The 19,929-nt window shown below is 41.9% G+C and overlaps 2 protein-coding genes across 2 annotated transcripts in view; one reads left to right on the top strand and one right to left on the bottom strand.

Moving 5' to 3' along the window:
* The first annotated feature begins 1,791 nt into the window (after positions 1–1,791).
* Positions 1,792–18,592, top strand: SNW1 (SNW domain containing 1). The gene is made up of 14 exons (XM_061997521.1): positions 1,792–1,857; positions 2,721–2,874; positions 5,763–5,924; positions 9,916–10,011; positions 10,097–10,203; positions 11,005–11,109; positions 11,203–11,272; positions 11,984–12,049; positions 13,311–13,427; positions 13,779–13,920; positions 15,581–15,677; positions 16,433–16,550; positions 17,571–17,734; positions 17,833–18,592. Exons 1-14 carry the CDS (start codon positions 1,844–1,846, stop codon positions 18,035–18,037), a joined length of 1,617 nt encoding a protein of 538 aa, XP_061853505.1. The 5' UTR covers positions 1,792–1,843; the 3' UTR covers positions 18,038–18,592.
* Positions 18,529–19,929, bottom strand: part of SLIRP (SRA stem-loop interacting RNA binding protein) — a 5,103-nt gene continuing 3,702 nt past the window's right edge. Inside the window, exon 4 of the mRNA XM_061997526.1 lies at positions 18,529–18,649. Within this exon, the coding sequence (XP_061853510.1) occupies positions 18,590–18,649 (60 nt within the window). The 3' untranslated portion in view covers positions 18,529–18,589. The remainder of the gene's footprint in view (positions 18,650–19,929) is intronic.

Below are 19,929 nucleotides of genomic sequence, written 5' to 3'. Positions count from 1 at the left end.
CTCCACAACCCCTCAGGGCAGCCTGTGCCAGGGCTCCCTCACCTGAACAGTGAAATAGCTAGACACCATCGAAAAAAGATGCCCCAACCTCCTGACATCCACCATTTAGATATTTGTCAATATTAATGAGATTCTCCCTCAGTCTCCTCTTCTCCAGACTAAACAGCCCCAGTTCCTGCAGCCTTTCCTCATATGAAAGATGTTACAGTCCCCTGATCATCTTGGTGGCCCTGTGCTGGACTCTCTCCAGAAGTTCTCTGTCCCTCTTGAGCTGAGGAGCCCAGAACTGGACACAGGACTCCAGATGAGGCCTCACCAGGGCAGAATAGAAGGGGAGAAGAACCTCCCTTGACCTGCTGGCCACACTCTTCTTGATGCATCCCAGGATGCCATTGGCCTTCCTGGACATGAGGGCACATTGCTGACATGTTCAGTTTATCAACCAGACTCCCAGGTCTCTCTCTGCAGAGCTGCTCTCCAGCAGGTCAATCCCCAGCCTGTCCTGGTGCATGGGGTTGTTCCTTCCCAGATGCAGGACTCTGCCCTTGCCCTTGTTGAACCTCATGAGGTTCCTCTCTGCCCAACTCTCAAGCCGGTCAAGATCCCACTGAATGGCAGCACAGCTGATGTAGAGCTTTATACAATCTGTCCCGATTTTCACATGTAAATTAGGTCTTTTCTTCCTTTCATTTGCGTGATGTCTCCCGGTGATGGCTGGTGATGGTCTTTGGGGCCTTGGGAGATAAAGGCTGGTAAGTCCTGAGGCTTTCTCACCCTTGATCTTCAGATATCTCTTGGCCCCTCGCAGCACCGGTTTCTGCCCTCAAGGAAGTTGGAAGACCCCGGAGGTATTGTGTGGGAGATAAGCGTGACCTTTTACAGCTTGTGTGAATTTTGTCCTGTCTGAGAAATAAGCTTTATACAATTACGATAAGTTAGGATAAGATTTATTAGCACATGTTATTATAAAGCTCTACATCACAGCCTCTGGGGAATCAGCCAGTCCTCCCAGTTTGGTGTCATCAGGGAACTTGCTGAGAGTACACTCTGTCCCCTCATCCAGGTCATTGATGAAGATATTGAACAAGAACCCCAGAACCCATCCCTGTGGAACTCCACTGGCCACAGGCCTCCAACTTGATTCTGTGCTATTGATCACCACCCTCTGGGCTCTATCAGTTTAAATCTACGTATTTTTACACTGCTTTCAATCTCTCCTCTTTTCTCTCACGTCAGTTCAATATCTAAGTAGCAGATATCAGAACAGTAAAGTTTATTCCCATCTATCTGCTCTGTATTTTCTGCTTTTTATTTGGACACCTTCAGCTGCATGAACCGCAAAGTTACTCAACTTGCTGAACACTTGCTGAACAATGGTGCCCAAGGAACCTGTATGGCTCCGGCGTTTCTGGTGCGGCCTTGCTGGGATCATGCCGTTTCCACTGGTCCGGCCTCCTCTGCCCATGTCTGCCGAGGCCAACAACGCCTCGGTATCCAGGCAAGTGTCCGGGCGGGACTGACACGCCGGCGAGGTCACCGTTTGCACGCCGCCTGTGACGCGGCAGGGCCGGGACCGGGGTCACGGGCAGCGGCCCTGATGCCAGCGGCCCGGAGGCCAATCCGCACGCACGGGCCGCTGGGCCCGGCGGAGCGAGGGTCCTCCGCCCCCCGGCCCTCGGCGCTGCCGGGGCGGCAAAGCCGCACCCCCACAAGGCTCCGCGGCCACGGGCGCTGACGCCACGGAAACCACAACTCCCAGCGGCGCGGGGCGGCGCGTGCGCGGCGGCCGGGCCCGCCCCCTTCCCCGCGGCCCGGCGCCCGAGCGGACGGCGGACGCGACAAGATGGCGCTCACCAGGTGAGGCTCCGGCGGGCCTTGTTCGATCTGATTCCGCTGAATGCTCGCCCCGGCCTGCCCGCGGCTTCCCAGCCACTGTGCGAGGCTCTGGCCGACGAGAGGGCCCGCGCTGGGGAACGCGCTGTAGGGCCGCGGCCTCTCTTGGGCAGTGGGCTCGCCGGCCGAGGAGGAGGCCGGGCCACGGCCGGAGGGGGGGCGGGTGAGGGCTCTGTTAGGCCGGGCTGCGGCACCTGCACTGCCTTGCCCTGTTTTGCCTTGCCCTGTTTTGCCTTGCCCTGTTTTGCTTTGCCCTGGCGGGAGGGGGTGTTTGGTTCAGGCCTCCTTCTCAGTCGTCTTTTTTCTGCGGGGAGCTCCAACGCTTCAGCTGGAGGTGATCAGATCCGTGGGGGTTTTGCCCAGACTTCCTTACCGTGAGCGCCGGCGAGAGGTCTTTGTTGCAAGCTCCTGCGCGTCTCCTGGGGCTCGGGAGCGCACCTTCAGGGGCTGCCCTGTAATGCCGACTTTCTCGGAGGTGGACCTCCCTTAATAAACATTTAAAAGGGCTCCGTAGTCTAGACGAGATGAAAAACAGGAAGTCAAGAAAGGGAGGTTCGACTTCTTGCCTTTGGCCGGGTTATATTTGGCATCGGGGGAAGGTTGTTGATAGATTTACTTATAGGTGATTGCCATGAGAGAACGGAAGGGGGACTTGTTGGGACTGGGGCATATTTTCCTTTTCTATGCAATCTATATAGAGCGATTGTAGAGAAAGTATTTTAACTTAGTATTAGGCTCAAGCATAGTTTTCAGTATCTCTGAGTGAAATGATCAGAATTAACTTTTTCTATATTTCTATTTTTTATTGACTGTCTATGCATGTGCAGTTTTTTACCAGCTCCAACTCAGCTGTCTCAAGACCAGCTGGAATTGGAAGAAAGAGCAAGAGCTCAAAGATCTAGACAGGCTGCTCTAGTGTCGTCACGAAGGGAACCTCCCCCATACGGTTACCGGAAAGGATGGATACCACGGGTGCTAGAGGTAAATGTTTAAGTTCACACTGTAATACTGTATCTGCTAATGGTGACATAAAATATGTTTTCTGGAGCAGAAATAAGCTCTGAGCATCTTGAGTGTAGCTTAGAATTGTGCAAAGCTCTACTACCTGCAGTTTTGCCATCCAGATGGCTCAATATATTCCTGGGTTGGGGGAAGTTGTTCTAGTTTACCAGCTTGCTTACAACATCTAATGGTAAATGAGATATTATATGGAATCTTCTGTTCAGAGATTGTTGTGTTGTAATATGGAAATATGTTGTTGTGGTTTAAGCCCAGTCAGGGAGAGCATCTCTGCTCTGGCACACCTCTTCCTCTCTTTTTCATGAGGAAAAACTCTTTTCTTGTGAGGGTGAGGGAGCCCTGGCACAGGCTGCCCAGGAAGGATGTGGAGTCTCCTTCTCTGAAGGTTTTAAAAACCCACCTGGAAACGTTCCTGTGTGACCTGACCTAGGTGGACCTACTTCTGCAGGGGGTCGGACTACAGGTCCCATCCAATTACTACCATTCTGTGATTTTGTGTGATTGCCTCACAGATCTTGTGGTCTGCATGGTCACTTTTGAATCATCCAACTCCTTTTACCACCAGCATGCCATCCTCTTTTGGCTTCTTAAAAAAAGTGGTTATGGAGGTACTTGCTTGGTTCAGTCCCAGAAGTGGAGCTGACTTTGAGACAGGATATTTGGAGCAACTTCTCAGAGGAGCCACCCCTTCCGCATTACCAGAAACGGCTCCACACAAGCCCAACACATAGGTCTGTGGTCCTTTCAGTTTACAATCTGTGAATGTAGGGATTCTCTGAGAAAAACATCTATATGGTTCCTTTGTCATTAGTTATTAAATACATGTTCCTTATTACAGCTGGAATAATGAACATGTGTATATGAGAGAAGAGAAAGCTCTGTACTCTGCCCATTGCGTAACAAAAGGCAACTACTGTTGGGGGAGAAAATGGTTAGAATTGGAAGAAACTTAGAAATTCGTCAGACTCAGTGGTTTTTAAACATACTACTGGCACAAAGGACAGTGTTGCTTGAATTTAGTTGTAATCCTTGCCAGTTCAATGTCATTTCAACTGGAAATGTGAAATGATAGAAGGGGAAAGTACAGATGTGTAGCTCTAATTACATGACTGTTCTAGTACAGTTTCTTACTGATCCACAAAACCTTGTGGATTTAGTTGCTTAACATTAACATCCAACACCTGCTCAGTCACAAGCCAGTGCTCTTGGGACAAGGCAGGCTCTTGGGTTTTGATACAGTGTATCCTGTATGACCCTGCATTGTTCCCAAATGTTACAGTTTCATGAACTAGTAACAGCCTTACCCTTTTTTATGTTTGAGTCCCATTTCTGTACAGATGGATCTAACATGGTACTATGGTGATCCGTAAGTGCTAAAGTGACTTCAAATAGTACTTGCAGTGGTTCTCAAAAACATTTCTGTGTGGGTTCAGCACTTAATAAAGTACACGAGGTTAAGAATTATACCTTCGTTATACCCAGTGTAGGGTTCCTTCCCTATGCTGTGGATTACTAAAGTGAATATTTTGGTGCTTATTCTTTCTAAATGTTAGTAAAAGAACTTCATAAGACATCAGTTGGCAAAGGTTTTCAAAGAGTTGACAGCATCACTGGGCCACGAAATGATGCACATGTCAAAAAGACTGTTAAGGACTTCTTTCTGCCTCCTAAACAAATGCAAATTTTTGAAGGTGGTGAAAGTTTCCAAAGCATGACCATTGTCCATTGATCCTGGAATACCATTGTTGGAAAAACCCAAACCTGTTCTTAATAGATCAAGAGTTCTGCCAAAATATAGGAGGAATGACTGACTTTTGTTCTGGCTAATACTTCAACATTTGTTTTGTAACTGATGGATGTGTGGGATATCCAGTGGAAAACTAAAAAACTGAAGTTGTACGCATGGCACAAGCACGTTCGTTGAAGGAATTGTTCTGCTGGGTCATTGCAGCCTCCGTCCACACTCTCTGTTGCAGTGGTCTTAACTGTTTGGTCACGCAATGTGCATGGAGGGAGATCAATCTATCCAAGACACCTGTTCTTTGATCCTGGTTCCTTATCGGACTCCACATAAGTAATGCCATTGCAACAGACAGAGGGGAATATGCATGTGCTGCTTCAAGCAAATACTTTCTCTGAAGAATTGCATTTGAAAGTGCAGCCTGAAGTTGTTCTATGAGTAGTGCCAATTCTCTGTGCATCTTTGGGGTTACTGAGCCAGGATAATCTGCTTTAAGAGGTCTTTTGGCTGGCTGTTCATTAAGTGCTTTTGTAGCAGGACAGTGGACAAGAGGAGAAGTAAACTTTAGGAGTACTGGGCTGTTAAGTGCTGGCCCAGTTTTCAGTGTATTCACAGGTCAAAGTAGGGAAACAGGATAGCTTGACACTTGTAACATTGCAAAGCGTTCCAAGGAATGGAAAGCTAATTTCTCCATTATGATGTGAAAAGCAGCAAATAATCAGAAATTTTCACCAAAAAATCGGTACTTTTGTAATTGTAATACTTCAACAATTGCTTTGTTGCAGCAAGTAAATTCTTGAAGTTCTAATTAATAATTCACATGTAAATTAAGTACTTAAATTTTCTGTGTCAGAGTAGTGCCTGCATTTTCTAGGCAGTGATATGTGCAGGGAATAATCAGTGCAAGATGTCTTTGCAATTTAGTGTCTTTTAACAGATTCTACAGTCCATGCCTCTCTTACCAGCTAAAATAATAAAGTTACTAGAGCATTCTGTCAGTGTTTAATTTTGTTAACATCAATCCACTCTTTCATTGCGTTTCCCACCAATGCAAATGTTATACCACGCTTTTGTCTTTCGGTCATTCATTCCATTTTCTTTTGTGTAGGACTTTGGAGATGGGGGTGCTTTCCCAGAAATTCACGTGGCTCAATATCCATTGGATATGGGCCGAAAGAAGAAAATGTCCAATGCTTTGGCTATTCAGGTGGATGCAGAAGGAAAAATAAAATATGATGCAATTGTTCGACAAGGCCAATCGAAGGACAAGGTAATGTTTCTGCAAATAATGTAGACTGGAATCCTGGAGAAGTTGTATGTACACATTGCATAGACTTACACTCGTTGGACTGGCATTAGGCAGAAGGATCATGTCTTGTTTTCTTAAGGTTTAGGAACTGAGGTCATGTCAGACAGACATGAGCATTTGGGTTGGGATCACTGTGTGATATTCTTTGTTACATAATCCAAAAGTAAGGCAAAAATGGTGAGAGTCTCTACACAAAACTCACTTGATAGCTTAGCAGCTTTTCTTAGTGAGCTTGCCAGTGAAGACAAACTGAACTAAGGCCTTTTGCCGGCTGTCTTGGTTTGTTGCGTAGGGGTGGTGAAAGAAAATACCACTCAGCTTTTGGAATAGTACACCTCTTAGTAATTTAACATTTGATGTTTCTGACTGCTTTCAGTACTACTGTGTGCTTTTTCTCTTTTTGTGAAAATTGCAGCAGGCATTATTGCCAGTGGTTATATTCCAACATTTTTGTGCTAAGTTCAGTGATGGCAAGAATCTCATCAAGTTTAACGGAAACCAATTTCAATTCCGTGTGTACAGTAGTCTTTCTAAAAACAGGTGACACATTGTCTTGAAATCATAACTAGTAATGAAGAGCCCAGGTACTTGGGTCTCCTCAGTCCACTCTGAAGAGTATTTACATCTGCCTTTTTAAATGTAACAAAGTCACCTACATTAAAACCTTAATTCTCATAAGCGGATGTTAGGGGCTGGAAAGCTGCTGAGGTATGACCAAGTGTCTGACCGTCTGCTTGTTATAGCCAACATCTCCTGTGAAGAATAGGATAACCCAAAGAAAATCTAAAAAGGAGTTAACTACAAAGGGTCTTTTAGTTAATTGAATAATTGTTTTCAAATAATTTGATTTCTCTTGTTTTAATTTAGGATGCTTTTAAAAGCTTATGAGTATGTAGTATGTCCTATGTCTTAATGCAAATGGAGAAGGGGGGAAACCTTGTTGAGAAGTCAACGAGAAGTAATAGTCATTGTAATTTTGGGGAAGCCACAGGGCAAATGGGAAGCAAAAAACGAAAGAAGTGTAGTTGAGCCCTCATTTTTATAACTTTTATAACTTGCCAAATACACCTTTACCTACCTAGGATCAGATTTAACTTACACACAATAGACTGTTCAAATTAAGATCTAAATATATTTGAAAAAGATTTAGAGAGTATAGCAGGCTTTAGGCAAAAATAACTGACCTTTCACTGTGCCTAATTTGGAAAATACTTAGAACAGGTAAAGCTAAATTTAAGCTATAAACATTTGTCAGACTTGATTCATGAAGATCTTTACCAGCATTTGTTAACTTTCTGTATGGCACCTATAACAAAGCAGTAATATTCTCATTTTGTAGCCGTACTTACCAGGATGGAAGAGATGTGTTGCTTTTCCAAATTTGGGCTCTATAGAAATGGAATTAGATTTTTCTAACCCTAAGCTCTGCCTTCTGGATGTAAATGCTGAGACTAAATATTCTGGTTCAAGGTGGGTAAAATAGAGGGGAAAATTAGTTATTTGAAACAATTTCACTGGAAGTGGCAGAACTACTATTGCTTGAATTATTTTTTTTTCATGAGATAGAAGGTACTGTCAGAGATGTCACAGGGAGCAAATCTTTTGTGTTGAGTTGTATAATGTGGAGTATTTTCTGTAAGAGAGAACTTCTAATAGTGCAGTGTCCATAGGATCACATGCAGAGGTTCGTTATCCTGAGAGCTGCAGTTGTAATTAAAATATTTCTTCGATCTTAATACTTAGAGCTAAAAGAAACGGATATTTAGCAACCTGACAGAAATGAGATAGAGTCTCTGATCCTATCTTGTGAGCTACTTGTTTGGTCTGAGTTAAGAAGCAAATTTTGCTTTTGCTACAGCTTATGGATTTTTTGAAGCTGAATTTAGTGTTCTGCCTTCTTGTAGAGGCAGCAGTTCCATCACCCAGACCCTATATCTAGATGGCTTGTCAGCAGTTTCTGCTGTTGCAGTGGTTTGTCTCTCTTGCATCTGTTCCCTTACACATTTAACAAGTAGTTGCTCCAGAGAATTTTCCTTGAAAAATGCTGACATAAATGAAGTAGTCTGACAAGCCTCCTGTTGAGGCTGGCAGAAAGTATGCTAGATATCAAATGCTGGCTAATGTTGATGAACCTGGATGCATGACCTTACAGATCTGAGGATGGAATTCCATCTGGTTGTTCAGATTAAAGATTTTCAGCATTAGCTCTGTAATTAGCTCCTGTGCTGCTTCTTCCAGCTTTCTCTACTCACATGACTAAAAGCCAGGCTAAAATAATGCATCAATAATTTATATTTTGGTGAGACTAATGCTCTGTCCTCTTACTAGGAAAATAAGGATATACAATTGCTTCCTGTGTTTTTATTAAGATAGAAGAGAGTGAAATCAAGAAATGGAACTATTAGGTGGGCCAAAGATGTGGCTTAGATGTTAAAGGAAAAAAAGGAACCGTGAATCTTATCTACATTTTTTTTCTTCAAGATCATTAATTCAGTCAAAACATTTATGAGAGAGTAGTTCTATTGTTGAAGGAGCTTCTGTCACAGCGATGGAACACAAATAAAACTAAGATAATCAAAAGTGTTCTATACTCATAATCTCTTTGCCCTTGTGGTAGAGTTTGGTTTAAGAGCTAATGGCCAATTTTATTTTTGATGTATGTGCCAGCCATACAACTGGGTGATTGTAACGACTTCTAAGTGTTATCTGCTTCACATGGAGAATCCACTCTTTGACAAAGAAGGAATTCATTCTGCAGTGTTTGATGGCAGCTTCTTGATTTACACACAGGATTGATGGGCACTGTACAGGGCTGCTCTGGATACATAGCATTAAATATATTAAGGGGAGGGATTTATGTGTTACAGATTTTCAGAAATTTCTGTCGAGACCTTTGCATCTATCAGGTGTCTTCTTAAACTCTGAATGTGATCAATGTCTAAATCCTACTGTGAGCTGTAGTGTCTTACACAAGCAGTTAGGTAAGAGTGTTGTCTTTTGGACAGCAGTCACATGAAGGTTTCTAGTTGCTGCCTGTTAGGGCTGCCCCAGCCACACAGGGAATGATGTCCTATACCAAAACCCGAGCATTTAATTTCTGCCTATGAGGAGATTCTGCTTTTCAGAAACAATGCAAATATATGAAACACAGACTGATGCTTACTTTTAAATTCTGTAGATGAAAATTGGTCGTGTATGAGCACTACAGAAATTTTAGGAGTGAAGCCTGAGAAGCAGCAAATGGCCTTTGTGTGACAGATTAATGTTGAGGCTAAAGGTCAATCTCATAGTTGGACATGCACTTTATAATGAATTTTAAATAATAGTTGCAGTGACTTTTAACCCTTTGAACTAAGACTTTATGATGTTATTTTGTTGAACAAATGTGAAGCATTAATGCAAGAAAGTATTTTTTTTTTCTCTGCACCCACATTACCTGCATTTAAAATTGGGGCTTAAAGCTACTGAGAGATGCATGTTGTGTGAAGACTGAGGTACCTATATACAGGTTTCTCAGGTGTTTAGTTTTTCAATAAAATAGCAAACACAATGAAAAGAAAATTAGATGCTGAAAAAGAGTCGACTCAAATTCTTAAGTAGTCCTTCAAAACAAGTACAGATGTGGGAATTTTTTTGTCTGTCTTTGAGACCCTGAAAAAGGAAAAGAGTAGGAAAGGGAAGCAGGAAACGGGTGTCTAACCCCAGCTCTGAGAGTGATTTACATACCTTTATTTAATCAGATTGCTCCTTTATTATTCTCTCAGTAAAATGGAGTCCAGAATATATTCTTGTTCAATGGGAATTGTTGAAGAATATGTAATTGTAATGTATTTAGGGTTGTATACAAGTTTTAAATTAGTATCTAAAGTATAATCTAGGCCTGAAACATTTCCTTTGATAGAGATACATTTATTCCTATTTGCCAATACTAATAAAATATAACGTCTTCCAGGTTATTTACAGCAAATACACAGACCTTGTGCCAAAAGAGGTCATGAACGTGGATGATCCTGAACTGCAAAGACCAGATGAGGAGGCAATTAGAGAGGTATAATATGCACTGATGTTATCCATGGCATACTGTGTGTCTTGTATATGTGATGGGTTTCATACTGTGTTATTTTTGTCTTCAGATAACAGAGAAGACAAGAGCAGCTTTGGAGAAGTCAGTCTCCCAAAAAGTTGCAGCAGCCATGCCAGTTCGAGCAGCTGACAAACTAGCTCCTGCACAGTACATTCGGTATGTAGTGCTGGTGTGGGTGTGAGAAGTTATATATATAATGGATTAAAATTGAGATATTAACTGAATTTCTTAGAACAGAAATTCTTCTTGAATTTTGTTGTTCTGGAAGTAATATGAAACTGGGTTACGTATTTGGAATAAAACCATTACTGATAAAGTAGTTTGATGTGTATTGAAATATGTCTTCACAAGTCAAGTTGTGGCATGAGTTGAATGTTACTGTTTTAGCAACGAAGGCTTATCAGAGAGCATTATTAATGATGCTGCCCTGAAAATGGAGTCTTTACTGCAAGTTTCAAACCAAGACAAGGCATGTAACAGTTCTTTCCGCATATAAAGAGAGCAATTGGAAACAATTGGAATTTCTAGGAGGCAGACACTCATTTATTATGGTTTTCTGATGAAAAATTCCGTGGTAGGGTTAGACTGGGCCTGAGGTGAATTCTGGAAAAAAAATACATGAAGAGGTTCTTAATAACCAGTAAGCAGTCACCACAGATTCGCATCTTGTGACATGCTCTGTGTACTCTACTAGTTTGTTTCTTGTACTTGAGAATCTAGATTGAAATAGAAGAACGTAGGCCTGGGAAGGTACATTCTGTGGTGTAATTGATTCTCTCCAATCCATTATCCTGTGTGCAGTTACCTCCTTCTGGCATTCAAAGGGGATAAACTGGTCTTAAACTGGTGTGGATAAAAGGAAAATGCAAGTAGAGCAGTCAACCGAGTAAGAAGATGGAGGTGGGCAGTTAAAATAGCTGTATGCAGAGAACTGAGCACTTTGATTGTTTTATTCAGGTACACACCGTCTCAGCAAGGTGTTGCCTTCAACTCCGGAGCAAAACAGAGGGTTATTCGGATGGTGGAAATGCAGAAGGACCCTATGGAGCCTCCGAGATTCAAGTAACTATTTACAACTTATTCATGGCAAATAGAAGATTATGAAGTGTATTTTCATACAAGGTACCAATTGTAATTGTTTTCTTAATTGTTCAGAATTAACAAGAAGATTCCACGTGGACCACCTTCTCCTCCAGCACCTGTAATGCACTCTCCTAGTAGAAAGGTATGGAATGTCATAACTGTTCTGTTTTGAATTCTAGATTGGCTCACAAATTCTACTTTGATCTCTTTCATTTCTGTGCACCTTCTCCTTATTGTTCTTTTGATGATAAAGTTAAGTGATAAACTTAGTGGCCAATACAGCCTTTTGGGGGTTTGGATTTTTTTGCTTGTGCAGCTCTGAAAGTAGCTTTCTTCCTATGTACCTTGTCAAAGGTTGAGTAGATGTCCCATGTTTTCTGCCGAGCTCCATTGGTGGATTTGTTCATGGCATGGATGAGTTGATTGAGGCTTTAGCCTTGGTACATTGACACTGCTTTTAGACAACACTATTAAGCTAATCCTCAATAACATTAACTTTTGCTGCTAAGGATTAGCTCCTTCTGAGAGATGAGCGTAATGGCAGTTCGTCAGTTTCCTACAACTGGAACTACAATTAAATGTGCAGATATTTACAGGCTGGCTGTGAGTTCTAGCCTATGTGACAAAAGTTGAAGAGGATGATTGAAAAGCTGTCATGACTTAACTTTATGTTGGCAAATGTTCAGCGCAGAAATAAACATCTTGTTGCTGCTAAGAAGAGTTGGGTTTTTTCTAGAAATGTCTTGAATTAATGTAATCTAATTTACTCCAATAGTTTCGTAGCTGCCTTTGAGAAAGAAAACAGTATTTCCTTTTGCTATAAATCTAAAGATCACTTTGCTTCTTCTCTTAGATGACCGTGAAAGAGCAACAAGAGTGGAAAATTCCTCCATGCATTTCAAACTGGAAAAATGCAAAGGTAATTAACTTGTCATAAATTGATCTTTCTAATATTGCACCCTGCTGAGAGACTTCTGTGAGTGATTTAAGCTTGAATAATACTGATTTTTAAGCCTCTCTAGTCAGGTCAACTAGCTGCTCCCAGCATGGAGAGCACATGAGTGTACAAGTCTGTTTTTCTTTCTTTGGCACATAAAGGTTGTCAAATTGATAGGAGTATAAAACTGAGAGAATTTCTTACTTCATGGCAGAGATTGTGCATATAGAGAGGAAAAAAAGGTGTTAGTTAAAGTTCCCATAGCAGTGCAGTATGTGGAGTCTGAATCCAAAATCTCTGGAGCTTGCAAACAAAGCTATCTAAACTGAAAAGTGGAAGGGTAATTTACAGAGAACCAAGCATGCATCTTTTTTAATACTGCAGTCTAAATTTCTAGAAAGTTCTCCATGTTGCATTCTTTCTGTAATAAATTTTTCATGCTTGGTTAGCTTAGCTACGTTTATTTCTTGTTTGAGTAGATATGTCCCGTCCCTTTGATTTTTGTGTTCAGAGAAAATGGAGAATTTATAATTTGCTGCAGTGAGTGGTGTAATGGTTCTCAAACTTAGTAAGCTGTTGTCATGAGGCAGACTCTTCAGATGGAGGAAGGAAAAGCTGCGTGTTTGGATGGGGTTTTTTTGTGCCCCAACACAGCTGTATAACTGGCATTGACACTAATTAGTAGATCAAATTTTAGGTTACAGATGCTAAAACTAAAGCAAAAATTCTGGAGAGTTCACTAAAGAATCTTAAAATATCATCTATAAATAATTTTCGATTTCAGCTTTTTTAATCAAAATTAGCATTTAGTGTCTCTTACTTCTGCTAGCAGCCTTGCACTTTTTCATTTTGAATCCGTTAACTTCTTAACAGGCATGAAAATAGTTTAGGGGAAAATTAAGCACAAATTATAAGAACATTTTAGAGGCTGAGCAAACTGTTATCTGTAGCTCTTAACACAAAGCAAAGAGCAGACCTTATTGATCAAAAACTAATTTCTACTAAGATGTAACTTTGAAGGGAAATGTTGATTGGTATTTGGAGGGAATGTGGAATTGGACCAAAGCTTGGTATTACCTGAAACAAATTTGAAGTACAGCTATTGGAGGCTCATTGAGGTGTAATGTGGTGGGCCTGTGAGTTTTGTGTGTTCTTGTTTTCTTACACAATACATGTAATAATGTTTGTTATTACAAATAGTGTTGGTTTATGTGATTAACTGCCTCTCTTGTTTCCACTGTAGGGTTACACCATTCCATTGGACAAGCGTCTGGCTGCAGATGGCAGAGGATTGCAGACTGTTCATATTAATGAGAACTTTGCCAAGCTTGCTGAGGCTCTCTATATTGCTGACAGAAAGGTCAGGTGGTTGTTTACAGTGTTTTGTTCCACATGGGCTTACATTCTTTGTATGTTTGTTTTCTTGTGAAAATCAACTGTGAATAGCTTTTTTATTTGTCCTGCTTCTTGGCTAACACAAGACATAAGGTCTAATCCCCAGTATCTTTTAACCGGTGACTCAGTGTGGGTTAAATTATTGAAGGTCATGAGTCTTGCTTCTCAGCTCTAACTGTTGTGGCTGCCTGGTTTTGAACCTCCTCTTTGTGGCTTGATTTATTCGATAACTGTTTATTCGATAACTCCATGACAGAAGATCTGCTTGCATTCCAGGTGCTAGCTTACCATCTTTTTAACTGTCTTATGCATGCAGGCTCGTGAGGCAGTAGAGATGCGTGCCCAGGTGGAGAGGAAGATGGCTCAGAAAGAAAAGGAGAAACATGAGGAAAAGCTCCGAGAAATGGCTCAGAAAGCCAGGGAGAGGAGAGCAGGGATCAAAACCCATGTTGAAAAAGGTACATTTCTTTGTTACTAAAATGCTATGGAGTTTTTTAGCACACTCTGAAATGTAGGTTTGGAGACATAACCTGAGAACTCGCAATACCTGAACATCAGCTGTAATTTCCAAGCATGACATCTGTTCTTTGTGTCTTTACGTGATCAGCCAGTGAATTTGGTTAATTCTCTGGTTTGATGGGATCTACATTTGAACCTCACAGCGTATGTCAGTGTATACAGGTTTAGGACGTTGCTGAGAATTTCTGAGTTGTTCATGGATCAGTGCAAGTAATGACTTTCATGGACTGTTCTGAACTTTATTTTTCTTCAGAAAAGACTTGTTCCAGATGAAGACCAAATTTATTTACAAGAACTAAACCATCTTTAGGTTTTCAGAGATGATAAATGCAATATTCTGTCTTTTGCACTGTGACAACTGGTCTTTCAGAACTGTAGTTCTGTTGGCCACTAGGCCCAAACACCACTAACCTAACAAAATCATAACCACTGGAATGTCTTACTGCGATTGAAATGACACTTCAGAGACCAAGATGTTGAACTTAAAGAGCAGTTACGATCTCTACAAAAGGTAGAGGATATGGTCATATAATGCCAAATCCTACAGCTAGGATGGACTAACTTCTTCTCAAGAGGCTGGGGTCTGGATGGCTGGAGACCTGCTCTGTTGGAAAGGATCTGGGAGTCCTAGTGGACAATATGCTCACCATAAGCCAGCAGTGTGCCCTGGCAGCAAGAAGGCCCAAGGCATACTAAGCTGCACCCCCAGGGGTAACCAGTAGGTCAAGGGAAGTGATCAGTTCCTTTTAGTGGTTATCTGTTACACTGCATGTGGAGCACTCTGTACAGTTATGGGCCCCAGGTAGAAGACAGACATTGGGAGTGAGCTTAGTGGAGGGCCATCAAAATGGTCAGGGGTCTATAGTGTCTGCTGAAGAATGAAACTTGTCCTGCCAGGAGATATGGCTTTGCAGGGCACCTGTGTTACCTACAAGATCATCAGAGCTTTACACTAAGCTGCACAGTGGAAGAATGAGACAGTGGTCAAAAGTTGAAGCAGGAGGTTACAGTGACTTGATATGAGAAAAATTTTCACCATGAGGACAAGCAGGAGTGGAATGAGTTGCACAAGGAGGATGGCAGTCTCTGTCCATGGAGGTTTTTCCCACCTGAGTGAGCAAAGGCCCTCAGCAGCCTGGTTTGAATTCAGCATTGATCCTGCTTCCAGCAGGAGGTTGAACTACAGACTCCCTTCCAACCTGAATGAGTCACAATATTCTGCAAAGCCCTTAGGTACCTGTGTATTTGAACAATATTTTTACACCGAAGAGATAAAAGTATGATATGATGATCAGTAGGTGTTTTGAGGTATTAATTTCTAGATGGACAAGTCCTCCAGTCTTTTGAAAGCTGAGAAAAGGTAGTTGTAGGATATGTTTGCTTTAACTGTCTCGTGAAGGACAGTTAGTTGCTTGGGGCGTTAGAAAGCTGTAGTTTTCCATGTGTCTGGTTTGGTTAAAGGGTAACATTTTAAGTAGCGCTAAGGGTCACGTCTCTTTAGTAAAGAATACTGAAATGAGTCACTGTGTCAGTGTCTGTGGCATAGTTGATTCAGACTTCAAATATTTATCTATAATGAACAATCTTGCATTTGTTTAGAGGATGGCGAAGCTAGAGAAAGAGATGAAATCAGACACGACAGGCGCAAAGAGAGACAGCATGACAGAAATCTTTCTAGGGCAGCCCCTGACAAAAGGTGAGTCACCAAAGAAAGATGCTGGATTTCTCTCCTGCCACCAACTTCCCCATGTGGGAAACTATTACAATGGGTTTCCCCTTGCAGGATGCTAGTGCCTGAATTGTACTTTGTGGAGATAGCTATTATGTTAGCATACTGCAGTACTTTTCTAAAATTCAGAATTGCCCAGGTGAAGAGAGCAGAGGGAGTTGTTGGGCTTAGGGTGGGCTATTCTTTAGCAAAACTTCAGTATATTCGGATTTAATTGACAGCAAAGGCTGAAGCCTGGATTCCAGAACTTTGGTGAGATGAAAGCATCATTAGTGGCTTTGTTTTGTGAAGCTGCTTATTTGAAGTAAGTTTAGATTTACTTGCAGGCTGAAGTATTTTGTTTGACCAAGATGGTGGGATCTCTGAGCACAAACGGTTTCTGGAGGCTTAAAATCTCTATCTTAAAATTGGAATGCTCAGCCTCCCCAGAATATAATTACAGTGGTTCTGGCAAAACACAAATATGACATTTTAGACCTAGTCAGCTTGATGTAAATTGCAGATAGTGGAAAGCAAATTTAAATGTCATGCCCAGCTGAACATAACTTTCCCAAATGTCTTCTTTGCCGGGAGACAAATTTTAAATGTTACCTGGTAAGGAAGGGCAACAGTCAAAACCTGGTTCCCAAGGCAAACTGTTAGCAGCTAGTACAGGATCAGGTTGCAATTGAGCATGTCGACAAGTGTGGTTCACAGACCTAATAAAACTTATTTTAATTCAGGTCAAAGCTGCAGAGAAATGAGAACAGAGATATCAGTGAAGTTATTGCCCTAGGGGTACCCAACCCCCGGCCATCCAATGAAATCCAGTATGACCAGAGGCTGTTCAACCAGAGCAAGGTAAAAAAACCTTTTCACAGATGTGTAGCTCTGTAGAGCACACTCATCCTTCCTGGGTATGGCTAGACTACTAAAGGGACCCTGTTCTTATGGTTGGTGTGGATACCCTCTGAAAGAAGCCTCTAACTGGCTTGGAAACTGATGCTCTCCTTTATCAATAGCTGATGTAACAAAACCAGAATATTCTGAATATATGACTGGATTAAAGTGGTTTTGTTGTGGTTTTCTCACCGGGGAGTGGGGGAAAGGCAGATATTTTGCCTTCAGGCTGCAGTGACCTCATTTTCTTTTGTACAAATGTACTGACTGAGTAAGGGGAATCTGCTCTGAGAGAGAAGCACATAAATACCTTCTATTCCATTATTGCTTATGTTAGAAATGCCTCTGAAGATACAAATAGTTAACAGCAACATGCATTTTCCATAAACTTTGTAATATTCAGAGATAAAAAAGTAGATGAGGCTTCAGAAAGTCCCTGAATAGATCCACAGTTTGTCAATCATTCTTTTTCACGTCTCTAATGAAAGACTTGCAGGCAGAAGGGGGAAAGCTGGTGAATCAAAAGTGAGCAAGCAGGCACTTCTCCTTTCAGAGTTTACGTAAGCTTCTGTGTGATTTGGATCAGTCAGCTTAAAGCATGTTTTCCAGAAATTCTGAATGTGCTTTTTTATATGGTTCTGCTTGGCTATTACAGACAGCTGTACTGGCAGGGCAGACCGAAACAATCCATTGTTCTGAAATGTGAATGGCCTGTAATCCTTCCTGTTGCTTTCTGGAAGAGTAGAAGTGGCCCCCACCAAAGCTTGTAGTGCTCTTGTCAGTCTCTGGGCTTCAATCCCAGAGCCAAAATCACTCACTTCCTAATGAAGTGCTTGAACACCTTTGGAATCAATAGTAAATCACCCAGTACTACCTTTGTGTATTTGTGTGATGCCATCAGCTTTACCTCGATGTTAAAATAAGTTAGCTGAAGTTTTGCAGACTCATTTGTGTTACACTGCTGTTCCATCTTCTTCACAGGGTATGGACAGTGGCTTTGCTGGGGGAGAGGACGAGATTTATAATGTTTATGACCAGCCTTGGAGAAGCGGCAAGGATATGGCCCAAAGCATCTACAGGCCAAGTAAAAATCTGGATAAGGACATGTACGGCGATGACCTCGAGGCTCGAATAAAGACCAACAGGTAAGAAAATTAGGTAAAACAGGTAAAAAAAGTTAGGAAATATTCTTCATTGGTACTCTGAAGTTCCAGTCAGCTAAGTATTGCCTCTTTTCCTCCAGGTTTGTTCCTGACAAAGAGTTTTCTAACTCTGATCGTAATAGCAGAGGGCGGGGCAGAGATGGACCAGTCCAATTTGAGGAGGATCCATTTGGTTTGGACAAGTTTCTGGAAGAAGCTAAGCAACACGGTGGTTCTAAACGGCCCTCAGACAGCAGCCGCCCTAAAGAACATGAGCATGAGAGCAAAAAGAGGAGGAAGGACTAAATGCCTCAGCTCCTTGAGAGGTAGAGAAATGGACTACAAGCTTGGACTTTATGCAGAAGGCATTTTTAATATGCGAGGCATAGAGGGAGATGACATTGTAATACAGCAGTTCACAGCTCCTCTTGTGTGAAGATATATACACACACACTAATTCTACATAAGACAGCTACCCCTGAAGAACAGGAATGGAGACCACTTTGAAACATTTCACAAGGCAATTAATCTTTAGCGAGTGCTCTGACTTGGCTGATTTCCTGTTGCTCAGCATCTCAGGGTAAGAATGTAGCCCCTCCCTACAGCTTTAGTTTTCAGAGGTAGCTAAAGTTTTTGCTTCATCTGTTGAAAGCTTTCCTGCTGTATATAATTACTGGTTTATGCTGTAATGAATGCCAGGGAGTTTGATTCTGTGTTCCTCTAGTGTGGCTATACAGCTTATTTGAATAAGGAGGGAGGAAACAGCTGGTTTCTGTTTTAAAACAAATACTCATTCATAGTTTGTCAGTAATCTTTATTTTAGTTTATTTCCATGTAGTCAAATAAAGCCTCCTCCCATCACTCACTTTGCTTCCTTCTTTGACTGCGTCTTCTCGGGTGGTGTTGTTTAAGAGAGAGCTAAAACAACAGAAATTATCCAAATTAGTTAAGAAGGCTTGGTATTTTTCATTTCTGATCTACTGAACATTCATATGGGATGCAGAAGAGGGGCTTTATAACCGATTGAGTTTCATGAGCCATAAGCACAAATGCTTCACTCCTGATGGGAAAGTGGAATATAATTTGCACAGCAATTTCTAGTCATATCAGCAAAATGCATCTGAAAATTAAGCTTGTGCTTTCAAGTGGAACTAATAGAAGGTAACTGTCTAAACCTAGCCTGGAACACGTGGGAGGAGTGCTTGTGTAAATTGCTTCTAGAGATTTCTTCAAAAATGAAGGGTTCTACCTATTTGCCTGCCTTCTGGTTCTTTATTTCAGCATAACAAAGGCTCTTAACTCTTGCACTGCTTCTGAGAGTATAGTCCTTCAAGCGCAGGCAGTTAAGTGACTGACTGTCTTACAGCTTCAAGAATAAAAAGCAGCAAAATAATTTCCAAGAAATTGATACTGAACACTCATTGTGCTATTCCTAGTACTTGTTTTGATAACTGCATACAGATAACAACTTGATTATTTTTAGACTAATTTATGAGACATCAGCCTATTGCCTGGCTTGTCACAGTTTAAAACTGAAGCCAGCAAACCACTCCTTCGTTCCTGCTTCCATTTTTGTACCATCATTTTTTGGTAACTCATAGGTTAGCTCTAAGAAAGAGGTACTGAAGTAACCATAACTCGTGAAGACTTCAGCAGTATGAACTGTGTCAGGCAAAATACTTCATCACAATCAACCCTCTGCTCCTCTAAAGTCTCTTGACAATTCATTTTACTCTTATCTCCCAGCATCTGGAGTGTCAAAACAAGAAACTACTTGTCAGAAGAACTCTTATTTATTTTCCCTGTTCAGGTGAGGGAGCCCTGGCACAGACTGCCCAGGGGGGTTGTGGAGGAGTCTCCTTCCTTGGAGGTCTTCAAGACCCGCCTGGACACGTTCCTATGCGACCTGATCTCAGTGGACCTGCTTCTGCATGGGGGTTGAATTAGATGATCTCTAAAGGTCCCTTCCAGCCCCTACCATTCTATGATTCTATGATCATCTAGTCCAACCCCTCTGCAGAAGCAGGTCCACTGAGATCAGGTCGCATAGGAACGTGTCCAGGCGGGTCTTGAAGACCTCCAAGGAAGGAGACTCCTCCACAACCCCCCTGGGCAGTCTGTGCCAGGGCTCCCTCACCTGAACAGGGCAAGAGTTTTTTCTTAAATGTTTAAGTGGAACTTTTTGTGTTCCAGCTTCA

This window comes from Colius striatus, chromosome 6, assembly GCF_028858725.1.
Source record: "Colius striatus isolate bColStr4 chromosome 6, bColStr4.1.hap1, whole genome shotgun sequence".
NCBI classification, from domain to species: domain Eukaryota; kingdom Metazoa; phylum Chordata; class Aves; order Coliiformes; family Coliidae; genus Colius; species Colius striatus.
Note: the sequence above shows the minus strand (reverse complement) of the source record. Positions and strands in the feature narration are given on the sequence as shown.

What these genes read in the sequence shown, in the direction of transcription:
- SNW1 (XM_061997521.1), top strand. An exon ending in AAGGCCAATCGAAGGACAAG is followed by an intron (nt 5,925 to 9,915) that starts GTAATGTTTCTG and finishes AACGTCTTCCAG; the next exon opens with GTTATTTACAGCAAATACAC. An exon ending in GGCTGTTCAACCAGAGCAAG is followed by an intron (nt 16,551 to 17,570) that starts GTAAAAAAACCT and finishes TCTTCTTCACAG; the next exon opens with GGTATGGACAGTGGCTTTGC.